This window comes from Coregonus lavaretus (assembly GCF_964263955.1).
Source record: "Coregonus lavaretus genome assembly, chromosome: 27".
Taxonomy (NCBI): Eukaryota; Metazoa; Chordata; class Actinopteri; order Salmoniformes; family Salmonidae; genus Coregonus; species Coregonus lavaretus.
This window is the reverse complement of record NC_140014.1, coordinates 8,549,354-8,562,349: the sequence shown is the minus strand read 5'-3', so window position 1 is coordinate 8,562,349 and position 12,996 is coordinate 8,549,354. Positions and strand designations below refer to the sequence as shown.

The 12,996-nt window shown below is 43.7% G+C and overlaps 1 protein-coding gene across 1 annotated transcript in view; it reads right to left on the bottom strand.

Moving 5' to 3' along the window:
* Positions 1–396: 396 nt before the first annotated feature.
* Positions 397–12,996, bottom strand: part of LOC311102458 (procathepsin L-like) — a 35,241-nt gene continuing 22,641 nt past the window's right edge. The window contains exons 4-8 of the mRNA XM_084143816.1: positions 9,540–9,737; positions 8,032–8,197; positions 7,308–7,416; positions 6,913–7,014; positions 397–1,259 (exon numbers count right to left, since the gene is read on the bottom strand). Coding sequence (XP_083999942.1) covers positions 6,915–7,014; positions 7,308–7,416; positions 8,032–8,197; positions 9,540–9,737 — 573 coding nt within the window. The 3' untranslated portion in view covers positions 397–1,259; positions 6,913–6,914. The remainder of the gene's footprint in view (positions 1,260–6,912; positions 7,015–7,307; positions 7,417–8,031; positions 8,198–9,539; positions 9,738–12,996) is intronic.

Sequence of the window (12,996 nt, the reverse complement as noted above, 5' to 3'; positions counted from 1 at the left end):
AAGAAATTCCACAAATTAACTTTTATCAAGGCACACCTGTTAATTGAAATGCATTCCAGGTGACTACCTCATGAAGCTGGTTGAGAGAATGCCAAGAGTGTGCAAAGCTGTCATCAAGGCAAAGAGTGACTACTTTGAAGAATCTCAAATATAAAATATATTTTGATTTGTTTAACACTTATTTGGTTACTACATGATTCCATATGTGTTATTTCATAGTTTTGATGTCTTCACTATTATTCTACAATGTAGAAAATAGTAAAATAAAGAAAAACCCTTGAATGAGTAGGTGTGTCCAAACTTTTGACTGGTACTGTAGATATTTTCTATCAAACCTCGAAATTTGGCTGCCTTTATGGATTCACAGAATATATTTATTATAAGCTGTACAGGGCTCTGTAGCATAATGTTTATTTGTCAAGATCTAAAATACAGGGGAGTGTACAATATTTAATACTAACTCAAAAAGAGAACTGGGTATTCAACAATAATGTTATATGGTAAAAGTAACATACAAAAAATACAGTATGAACAGTGTAGTACAGTTCAGTGTGTCTGAGTGTGTCTCAGGTGTAGTAAAGTACAGAGAACTTTAGCTACAGATTGTTACACCAGATAATGTGATTTAACCAAAGATTTTTGGTATCCTTTACTGGGAGTTATAGGATTGGTACTGTTTGGCGTAGCACAGGTGGGTGTCCACCCCAAAGTGCCACATGTCATGATGACAGACACCTGTCTCGATCAGTGAAATATACATTTTATGTGACTCCTGTTTCCACAAATCGAGGACGAAGACAGCATCACTAAGGTTGGTCAAAAATTCTCTGTGCTACACCAAACAGTACCTATCCTGTATCTCCCAGTAATGGATACCAACAATCTTTGGTTAAATCACATTATCTGGTGTAACAATTTGTAGCTAAGAGAACTGGTGATCAGCAGATGATGGGAGAGGTGGACATGATGAAATTTCCATTCACAAAGAAAGCATACAGTAAGAAAATACAGTATGATCAGTGTAGTAAAGTTCAGGGATTACTGCACAGCTGTGGGAGGAGTGTTGTCATGATCAAACTGCCATTCAGCTCCTCTTGAGTAATCTTCTGCTTCAAATCTAGCATAATGTCCAATCCATCGAGAAGGATACAGTTCACGGGATACAGTTCTGATACAATAACACACGCAGGCAAATTAATTCTGTTTCTCTCCATCTAGACTCCACTTCAGGAAGAAGCCCAGGTACCTAACAATATAGTCTGTAAGACAAAAACATAGAATAGATTATACTCTATTGTACAGTTTGAACGACAGTTGAACTGTGCCAGCATAACATCAACATTAGGGTAGACTAATTGAACATGCATTTAGAACCATTTCTAGCCTAACAGAAATAAATATGGCATAACCCTCAACCTTTGCACAATGACCAGACCATACAAATGTACCTAGAGTGTTATGAAAAAGTATTTGCCCCCTTTCAAATTTTCTCTACTTTTGCATATTTGTGATACTGAATGTCATCAGATCTTCAACCAAAACCTAATATTAGATAAAGGGAACATAAGTGAACAAATAACACAACAATTACATATTTATTTCATAAACAAAGTTATGCAACACCAATTCCCCTGTGTGAAAAAGTAATTGCCCCCTTACACTCAATAACTGGTTGTGCCACCTTTAGCTGCAATGACACCAACCAAATGCTTCCTGTAGTTGTTGATCAGTCTCTCACGTCGCTGTGGAGGAATTTTGGCCCACTCTTCCATGCCGAACTGCTTTAACTCAGTGACGTGTGGCTTTTCAAGCATGAACTGCTCATTTCAAGTCCTGCCACAACATCTCAATTGGGATTAGGTCTGGACTTTGACTAGGCCATTCCAAAACTTCCAATTTGTTGCTTTTTAGCAATTTTCATGTAGACCTGATTGTGTGTTTTGGATCATTGTCTTGCTGCATGACCCAGCTGCGCTTCAGCTTCAGCTCACAGACGGATGGTCTGACATTCTCCTGTAGAATTCTCTGATACAGAGCAGAATTCATGGTTCCTTCTATTAAGGCAAGTCATCCAGGTCCTGAGGCAGCAAAGCATCCCCAAACCATCACACCACCACCACCATGCTTGACCTTTTCTTATGATGTTCTCACTGTGGAATGCAGAGTTTGGTTTTCGCCAGGCATAATGGGACCCATCTCGTCCAAAAAGTTGACTCAAGTTTGCCAAAAAGCACCTGGATGATCCTCAAGACTATTGGAAGAACGTTCTATGGACAGATGATTCAAAAGTATAACTTTTTGGACGACAAAAATTTTTAACAAAGCACCTATGCAAAGCCCTCACTGTCACTCAGAATCTTATTCCAGTGTCTGTCTGCCTGCAAGCTGAAAATCTGCTAGTTAAGGATACTATAGTCATCACGTTTCACATTGGATTTATTAACTACAAATAGGTATGTCACGCCCTGGCTCGGGGGACTCTTAAATGTTGAGCCAGGGTGTGGAGTTTCTGTTACATTTTCTATGCTTTTGTTCTAGATCGTTTATATCTATGTTGGCCAGGGTGGTTCCCAATCAGAGACAGCTGTAGCTCGTTGTCTCTGATTGGGGCACATACTTAGGCAGCCTGTTTGGCACTAGTATTTTGTGGGATCTTGTTCCGTAGGGTTTTGTGTATAAACTAGGACTTCACGTATCGTTTGGTTTATTGTTTTGGTTCGTGTGTGTACACAAATAAAGAATGTACGCTTATCACGCTGCGCCTTGGTCCGCTTCATCTGTCGACGATCGTGACAGAAGATCCCACCACCAGAGGACCAAGCAGCGTGCCCAGGAGGAGAAGTTGGCGATGTCCCAGGTGGGCGAATGGTGGTCTTGGGAGGACATATTTGTGGGCAGAGGGCCATGGGCAAAAGTAAATGCCCAGGCAGGAGAGGAGAAACGGCGCCAACCGTGCCGATGACGGACACGCGAGAGGCAACCCCAAGTAATTTTTTTGGGGGGGCACACGGCGTGGACGACGGGGCTGCTGGAGGCAGCTACAGGACAAATCGGCGGACTAGGAGAGGAGGCCACCAGGTTTGGGGGGCTGGAAGGGTGGTTGGCGGAGCCTAGAGGTAGAGCAGAGCCAACTCCCCGTACTCAGGCTAGGCAGCGTGAGACTGGGCAGGTTCCGTGTTATGCGGAGCCACGTACTGTGCCGCGAGTGTTCCGGCACAGTCCTGTACGTCCTGTGCTAGCACCACGCACGTGTCGTGCTAAGGTGGGCATGCAGCCAGGACGGAGTGTGCCGGCTCAACGCTCGTGGCCTCCAGTACCCCTCCTCGGTCCCGGATATCCTGTGCCAGTGCCACGTGCTGTAGTGCCAGTACGAGTGCACAGCCCTGTACGTCCTGTGCTGATGCCTCACACAGATTGTGTGGAAATAGGCATTCAGCCAGGACGGGTTGTGTCAGCTCTCCGCTCCAGACCTCCAGTCCGTCTCCACAGTCCAGCCCGGCCTGTTCCTGACCCTCGCACCAAACCAGTGGTGCGCGTCGCCAGCCCGGTCCGGCCTGTTCCTGCTCCCCGCACCAAGCCTGTGGTGCGCGTTGCCAGCCCGGTCCGGCCTGTGCCTGCTCCCCGCACCAAGCCTGTGGTGCGCGTCGCCAGCCCGGTCCGGCCTGTTCCTGTCCCTCGCACCAAGCCTGTGTTGCGCGTCATCAGCCCGTTCCGGCCTGTTCCTGCCCCTCGCACCAAGCCAGTGGTGCGCGTCGCCAGCCCGGTCCGGCCTGTGCCTGCTCCCCGCACCAAGCCAATGGTGCGCGTCGTCAGCCCGGTCCGGCCCGTTCCTTCCCCTCACACCAAGCCAGTGGTGCGCGTCGCCAGCACGGTCCGGCCCGTGCCTGCTCCCCGCACCAAGCCAGTGGTGCGCGTCGTCAGCCCGGTCCGGCCCGTTCCTGCTCCCCGCACCAAGCCAGTGGTGCGCGTCGTCAGCCCGGTCCGGCCCGTTCCTGCTCCCCGCACCAATCCAGTGGTGCACGTCGTCAGCCCGGTCCAGCCCGTTCCTGCTCCCCGCACCAAGCCAGTGGTGCGCGTCGTCAGTCCGGCACGGTCCGTGCCTGTTCCACCGGTGCCTGGTCCGGCACCGGTCAGCTGCTCCACACCGGAGCCAGAGCAATCCGCTCCACCGGGGTCCAGTCCAGCTCCGGCTAGCGGGGCCAGACCAGACCAGGGGCGCTACGGGGGGGTAGAGAGAGAGTGGTGGTCACGCCCTGAGCCGGATCCGCCTCCGAGGCGGAATGCCCACCCGGCCTCTACCCCGTTGTGTTGGTGTGGCGCGGTCGCAGTCCGCGCCTTTGGGGGGGGGGGGGGGGGTACTGTCACGCCCTGGCTCGGGGGACTCTTAAATGTTGAGCCAGGGTGTGGAGTTTCTGTTACATTTTCTATGCTTTTGTTCTAGATCGTTTATATCTATGTTGGCCAGGGTGGTTCCCAATCAGAGACAGCTGTAGCTTGTTGTCTCTGATTGGGGACCATACTTAGGCAACCTGTTTGGCACTAGTATTTTGTGGGATCTTGTTCCGTAGGGTTTTGTGTATAACCTAGGACTTCACGTATCGTTTGGTTTATTGTTTTGGTTCGTGTGTGTACACAAATAAAGAATGTACGCTTATCACGCTGCGCCTTGGTCCGCTTCATCTGTCGACGATCGTGACAAGGTAAGATGATGATGATTTTAATTATGGTGCTGCTCTGCACACACAAGCTTGCTAGCTAGCTAAGATAGCTCTGGTCTAGCTCTCAAAAACTCTAGGCGGCATTATGTGTAATGTAATGGAAATGAGAATCATGATCAAGGGTTAGCTCTGGTCCAACATTTGTTAAGCCAACTCTCTTAAGTTCAAAGACATTCAAAGTTCCTTCATAGAAGCCGCTCCTCCGTAGGTATAATTCCGTGGGTCTAATTCAGATAATGCATGTCATAACAACAAGATGCCCAGCACTCTCATCACCCGCTAAATTTCAGTCGCATGTTGCACCCTACACTACACTACACTTGTCTGTCCAATACATGTACATAGCTTTCCCTCTCCATAGCAAGCTGCTCTATCCATTGGTGAAGTAATTTAATGTCGATTTCAGAAGTTTAAAAAGGAACAGAAAGGTGCTTCGAACCGGTTCAGAACTATATTTTGCTGGTCGGATCAGTGGAACGGAACGAAAAAAAAAATGGTTTTGTTCAGAACGAAACTATTGGAAATAATTTAGGTTCCAGCCCCTGGTTGTAACGTTGTAGCTTGCTGTTTAGTAGCTATATCTACGACTAAAAAGAGAAGAGATTTTACAATCGAGATACAATAGATATGGCTACCTGTAGTTGGTTAGCTAACTTAGCTAGCTACCTAATAATAATGTCCCCCTACTGTAACACAGTAGTATGTTAATGTTTGCCATCAATACACAATTTTGGTTTCAATAGATAAACTAAAGTTAGCTAGCTAGGTGGCTTGCAGTAAAAATAACTGAGCTAGCCACCGTATTTGTCATCTGCCCTCTTGCACAAAGCACCGCCCCACTCGAGAAAAAATGTGTCAGCTTGTTCATTTAGCAATTAATCCGCCAGTAGGAGCATCACTGAAAGACATCCAATGGCTCTATCGAACAAGGACAACCATATCTACATGCACAAAAATGTAAACAGATGTAGGATCTTAATTTGAACACTGTTTTGTTGATGAGAAATGCAAACTTCTAGGTTTAAAAAGGCTTCTAAAGTTGTAATTTCCACTTTAAAATGTCAGACTTGATTTGCCCTAATGTAAAATGTATCAACACCTACAAAAAATGTCCATTAATTATAATCTACATAATAATTCACATTCCTGCTGTAGCAAATTGGCTCAAATTAAGATCCTACATCTGTAGTGTGATCAGTATCACATAGAGCCTTCACGAAATGCCACAAAGCAGGACTACAATTATTTTCAGATCCCCCCCGCGCATTAATATTACCGAAAGCCGTCATAGGGTGTATCATTCAGCGCGCGAAGCCCAGACCTGCCTTCCTTCTGGGCAATTATGTGTGAAACACATCTCACGGACCTAGAAATGCCTCGGACATGATGAAAACAAGCCCAGAGTCCCCAGGGTGAAATTCCTCTTAAATTTGATCACCCTGTTGCAGGGGAACATGTAGTGTATTTGAGGTTTAAAAAAGCTTCTGAAGTTTGTAATTTCAGACTAGCGTTTTCCTTACAGAAAATGTATCAACCCTTACAAAAATCACCATCCAAATAATAATTCACATTTCCTGTTGCTGCAGGATTATTGTCATTAAATTAAGATACTACATCTGTACTGCACATTAATCACTGTGGATTACAATGATTAAGTTGATTTGATCTGTTTGTGGAAAGATGTGTGATGAATTGCCAAACGGAATTCGCTTTTGGCCTTGCGAAGTATATAAGATTTGTTTACTTCTGGCTCTGCTTCAATCCAATATGAATGTTTACTCAGCACACAAAGGCCCTTCTGTCTGGGAGGGAGTATACACAGTAAAGCTGTGGTTTAACATCAGCTGATCATGGTTATCATTTCAATAATATGTAGTTGGGATGGACACTGCTAGTAGGTGTGTTCGGCCTCTATTCAATCTGTATCGCTGAAGCGTTACCGATTGCGTGATAGAAATGTAAAGGTAATTAAAGCCGACATATGCAGCGTTTCCAGTGAATGCAGTCTCCGCTAACGCGGGAACATTGCCTTTACATTTCAGTCACGCTGAACTTCCGCCATACGGATTGAATAGAGCCCTTAGTTATTAGACTACAGATATAGTTGTGATCTAATGCTATGGTAACTAATGAGATAGTAAGCGAGCTTAGATATACAGCAGTTGTAATAGACACTGATGCCCGTCAGACTCACCCTTAGACCAGGGGGTAGCTGGAAGCCGTGGCGATGCCACACTGGTTGTGCTTATTCCTGGACATCATCATGTAGCCCTTATCTCCCCAGTCAAGGCCCCAGCTAGAACACACACATCAAGCAAACACTTAGCAATTAGCAATAGCATAGCAACATTGATCTTAGTGTGTTGGACCGCTTCAACCACCTGTTTTAAGCATCGTAGTTTGTTATTGGCACATCAGGCCCCATTCTTACTAACCACACTGGCCCTGTTATAACGGAGCCCATCTCTGACAGTACTGAGATTAGGAAATGCAACTGCAACACCATGGTTGAAGCAGTCCAACATGGTTGTTCTTGACCAATCAGATAGGCCTAGCTTGATTTCATACAGCATACATTATGTTATTTACCTGTTCTTCACCAGCCAGTAGTCCTGGCCATCATCACTAGTGCCATAGCCCACAGCCAGCACACCATGATCCAGCTGATCGCTGCTGCACTCTGGCTCATCATAGACACCTGGGAATGAACAACCACTCAGTTATTCTCAATATACACACAATCAGCCTGGTGTCCGTTTACATGTGTCACATTTTGAACATTTTGCAAAGGGATATGCATCACGATTGTTGACGCCCAAGTCAATACATTGCATTCAATGTACAAAACACACAGGGAGCATTTACTGCACATCTAAGAAAGAATAGATAGATCATTCATTCATAGATCATTCATAGATCATTCAGTTCACAGTTATGAACCATAACTTATTGAGTCTCAATGAAGCTTTCATAAGCCCTTTATAAGGCCTACCTACATAAATGCTTCAAAAATCATTCATGAGAAAATGTCATAGTATTTAATGGGTAGTATAAGGCTTATGCCACATTTGTTAAAGAACCAGATGTCAGGACCTGTTATTAGCTTATAATGGGTTTATAAACGGTTTCTGAAGGCTTTATAATGCCTTATAAGTTATAGTTTGTTTAAAGTTTGACCAAGATGACAGGTGTAGGTCCAGGTTGGAGAGAGGCGTGTCTTAAAAAGCCTAATCTGATTCATCTAGAGAGAGGCGTGTCTTAAAAGGCCTAACCTTATTCGGCTGGAGAGAGGCATGACTAAAAAAGACCTCACCTGATTTGTAGAGCTGGAAGGATGAGTGTGCGGCATTGATGGCCACAGACACAGGTCCGACGGTGGCCACAGCCTGCTGCAGGGCGCTCTCGTCACCGCTGGTCACGTCAACGTACCCGGTGCAGGTGGCACCCACACTGTCTGGCTTGTAGCGGCACATTTTGTCCTGTCATAGAAAGACATTGTTAAATATACAGTATAGAAGTGTAGTTGGTAATTGTTTATGGCAAAAGTTCAGTAGAAAAGCATTATTTTGACTGTATGTAAAAATATTAAGTATTCTTAAAATTTGACCAAAATAGCATGCACTAGTAGAAGTGTAAGCACATACAACTTAGCAAATATTAAATATTCTATTCACACCTAAATGTGTCATTGTAAAATAATGCTCTCTCAACTGTCTGCACCACTAACCATGTCGACTAGATGTCACTGTTGTATTTCTTCCTTGAGTCTGGAGGTTGTCATAGCCTACCAGGGTTGGGCTCAATTCAGAATGTTGGAATTGACTCCAATTCAATTCAAGATTTGAAATTAGAATTAGGATGTAGAATTTGAGTTTGAGTGACAGGAAGTAGAATTGAATTCAGTGCAATTAAAATAAATTCCACAGTCATAGAACATGAGTTTTATTGAATCTGACAGTTCATACTTCCAGATACCAAAGAATATATCACCTTTCTCTGGAAACAATGTTCATATACTATTTTAACCTTAGTGCTTATAATAGCCAATTATATTTCCACCAACCATTTCATTTGTTTGGCTTCTTTTTGAAGGTCTCAGGGTCAACTTGAGGGTTAAACTAATGCATTGGGAAATGTAGTATTTACCCCATATTTAAGAACCTTTAAGTGATTAATGAAATATAACAACTTAAAATATTCACATTCAAGTTTTGTTTTCCTTGACTATTCACATTTTAAAAGTTTGTCCTGAAAATCAATTGTTTCAACAATATTTTATTTGCATGTATATAACGACATGTTTGATGTTTTTATGTACAAGATGTATGATTGTATAGACTACACCTATTATAGAATATAATAATTTTAATTTAATTTCACTGAAATCAATCATTCAATTTCCTTTAATTCAAATTTGAATTGCAATTCTGTATACTGTTTACTGCTTCAATTCAAATTAAATTCAAATTCAATAATTTAATTGGAAATGATGAGGCATTCTCAATTAAATTCTGAATTGAGCCCAACCTTGTAGCCTACTACTGCTCTGTATGGGGCTCGTGTGGGCCTGCACCACACTGGGAGAAGGATGAATTTGACCCTATCTATACACTGATCTAAGGTCAGTTTGGCATTTCTAATTTCTAATGCTTAACAGTTGGGCTTTAGGGAGAGCCATCTGATGCAAGATCTGTACCTAAAGACAACTTCTATCAAGATCTAGGGTGTATTCATTAGGTACCAAATGGAAGAAAATGAACTGAAATGTTTTTAAACGTGTAGTCCTAATTAACACAACCCTGCCCACTGTTCAGTGCTCACCTCAGCATGGTAGGGGTAGGTGTCCTCAGTGTCCAGGCCTCCAGGGGCCAAGGACTTGATATACTCGAAGGCCTGGTCCATGAGACCGCCCATGCAGCCCATGTTGCCAAACTCGCCGGAGCAGTCAACCAGCTGCTGCTCACTGAGGGACACCAGCTTATTGGTCTTCCTGTAGTGCTGGCCTTCCAGAGAGCCAGTCTGAGGGAGGGAGGGAGGGAGTGAAGGAGGGAGGGAGGTGGGGGGGAGCACACTTAAGCGCCAACCACAGTAGGACTCCACTTTTTTGAGCTGAAAGACGATGGCCAGAGCTTACCCACGATATTGCACAACGATTTAAGTCAATAAGTCATTGTTTTAGTCAAATTATGATATTTTGGGGCTTAATGTGACAAATCCGAACTGCCCACTTCGTGCAAATCCGTGTGAATGCGATGTCTTTTCCTATGATAGCCTATGTTTCGTTTCAGGGCTGGGTTTTATTTGAATGTTACCACTGACCAGCATGGCATTGTTTATTAATCAGAAACAGCTGCAAAGTTATTCCTCTTCGCGACTGAGATGAGCCAAAGAGCCTTGTGTCCACTTGGCTGCCTGAGCCGTGGACCAAATTAAAATAGGGGGTGCAAACTTATGTTTTCGCACCTACACTTTTTCCCCCCAGAAAATTATCATTATCCATTGGATCATTTTTAAATGTTCACTTATTTTTGATGTAGTCTGTATTAAATATCTACAGTGGGGAGAACAAGTATTTGATACACTGCCGATTTTGCAGGTTTTCCTACTTACAAAGCATGTAGAGGTCTGTAATTTTTATCATAGGTACACTTCAACTGTGAGAGACGGAATCTAAAACAAAAATCCAGAAAATCACATTGTATGGTTTTTAAGTAATTAATTTGCATTTTATTGCATGACATAAGTATTTGATACATCAGAGAAGCAGAACTTAATATTTGGTACAGAAACCTTTGTTTGCAATTACAGAGATCATACATTTCCTGTAGGTCTTGACCAGGTTTGCACACACTGCAGCAGGGATTTTGGCCCACTCCTCCATACAGACCTTCTCCAGATCCTTCAGGTTTCGGGGCTGTCGCTGGGCAATACGGACTTTCAGCTCCCTCCAAATATTTTCTATTGGGTTCAGGTCTGGAGACTGGCTAGGCCACTCCAGAACCTTGAGATGCTTCTTACGGAGCCACTCCTTAGTTGCCCTGGCTGTGTGTTTCGGGTCATTGTCATGCTGGAAGGCCCAGCCATGACCCATCTTCAATGCTCTTACTGAGGGAAGGAGGTTGTTGGCCAAGATCTCGCGATACATGGCCCCATCCATCCTCCCCTCAATACGGTGCAGTCATCCTGTCCCCTTTGCAGAAAAGCATCCCCAAAGAATGATGTTTCCACCTCCATGCTTCACAGTTGGGATGGTGTTCTTGGGGTTGTACTCATCCTTCTTCTTCCTCCAAACACGGCGAGTGGAGTTTAGACCAAAAATCTATATTTTTGTCTCATCAGACCACATGACCTTCTCCCAGTCCTCCTCTGGATCATCCAGATGGTCATTGGCAAACTTCAGACGGGCGCTGGCTTGAGCAGGGGGACCTTGCGTGCGCTGCAGGATTTTAATCCATGACGGCGTAGTGTGTTACTAATGGTTTTCTTTGAGACTGTGGTCCCAGCTCTCTTCAGGTCATTGACCAGGTCCTGCCGTGTTGTTCTGGGCTGATCCCTCACCTTCCTCATGATCATTGATGCCCCTTGAGGTGAGATCTTGCATGGAGCCCCAGACCGAGGGTGATTGACCGTCATCTTGAACTTCTTCCATTTCCTAATAATTGCGCCAACAGTTGTTGCCTTCTCACCAAGCTGCTTGCCTTTTGTCCTGTAGCTCATCCCAGCCTTGTGCAGGTCTACAATTTTATCCCTGATGTCCTTACACAGCTCTCTGGTCTTGGCCATTGTGGAGAGGTTGGAGTCTGTTTGATTGAGTGTGTGGACAGGTGTCTTTTATACAGGTAACGAGTTCAAACAGGTGCAGTTATGAGTGGAGAACAGGAGGGCTTCTTAAAGAAAAACTAACAGGTCTGTGAGAGCCGGAATTCTTACTGGTTGGTAGGTGATCAAATACTTATGTCATGCAATAAAATGCAAATTAATTACTTAAAAATCATACAATGCGATTTTCTGGATTTTTGTTTTAGATTCTGTCTCTCACATTTGAAGTGTACCTCTACATGCTTTGTAAGTAGGAAAACCTGCAAAATCGGCAGTGTATCAAATACTTGTTCTCCCCACTGTATATACAGTACCAGTCAAAGGTTTGGACACACCTACTCATTCAAGGGTTTTTCTTTATTTTTACTATTTTCTACATTGTAGAATAATAGTGAAGATATCAAAATGATGAAATAACACATATGGAATCATGTAGTAACCAAAAAGGTTCTTCCATCTCCACAGAGGAACTCTGGAGCTCTGTCGGAGTGACCATCGGGTTCTTGGTCACCTCCCTGACCAAGGCCCTTCTCCCCAGATTGCTAAGTTTGGCCGGGCGGCCAGCTCTTGGAAGAGTCTTGGTGGTTCTAAAATTCTTCCATTTAAGAACATGCATTGTCAACTGTGGGACCTTATATGAACAGGTGTGTGCCTTTCCAAATGATGTCCAATCAATTGAATTTACCACAGGTGGACTCCAATCAAGTTGTAGAAACATCTCAAGAATGATCAATGGAAACAGGATGCACCTGAGCTCAATTTCGAGTCTCATAGCAAAGGGTCTGAATACTTATGTCAATATTTTGTTATTTTTTATTATTATTATTATTATTTTATTATTAAAGATTTTTGATTTGTCATTATGGGGTATTGTGTGTAGACCGATGAGGAAAATATTTAATTTAATCAATTTTAGAATAAGGCTGTAACATAAGAAAATGTGGAGAAGGGAAATGGTCTGAATACTTTCCGAATGCACTGTATATATTACCATTTTATAAATGGTATAACTGCGTGATATGATAGCAATTTGTAAACCCGCTTGCCCCAGGATAAATGGTTTTGACCACTAATGTTTTGCTTCACTACACGCGCCACTGCTTGGATTGGTGTAACGTCAGCTAGAAACCACAAGTGCCTATCCAGATAATGAAAAGGCGTGTTACATGTAATTTGCGGCATGCATGATCATGAGCAAAATCATTGTAGCCTATCATTTCACTTCCCCTGTGAGAACCATGAGCATGGGCTGACTTGGCTTTGCTGTACTGCAGCCTAACTACCAAAGGTTGCACCGTGTCCATTACAATGTAGAAAAATGCATATCTTTCAATTGTTATCCATACTACCGGAGCTTCATCTTATTCTTTCTAACTATTTATATGGCGGATTTGTAGCTGCAATTACGGAAGATGCCAAAACTTTGGAGATAACAATAGATGGTGAAGTCAAAGATAAG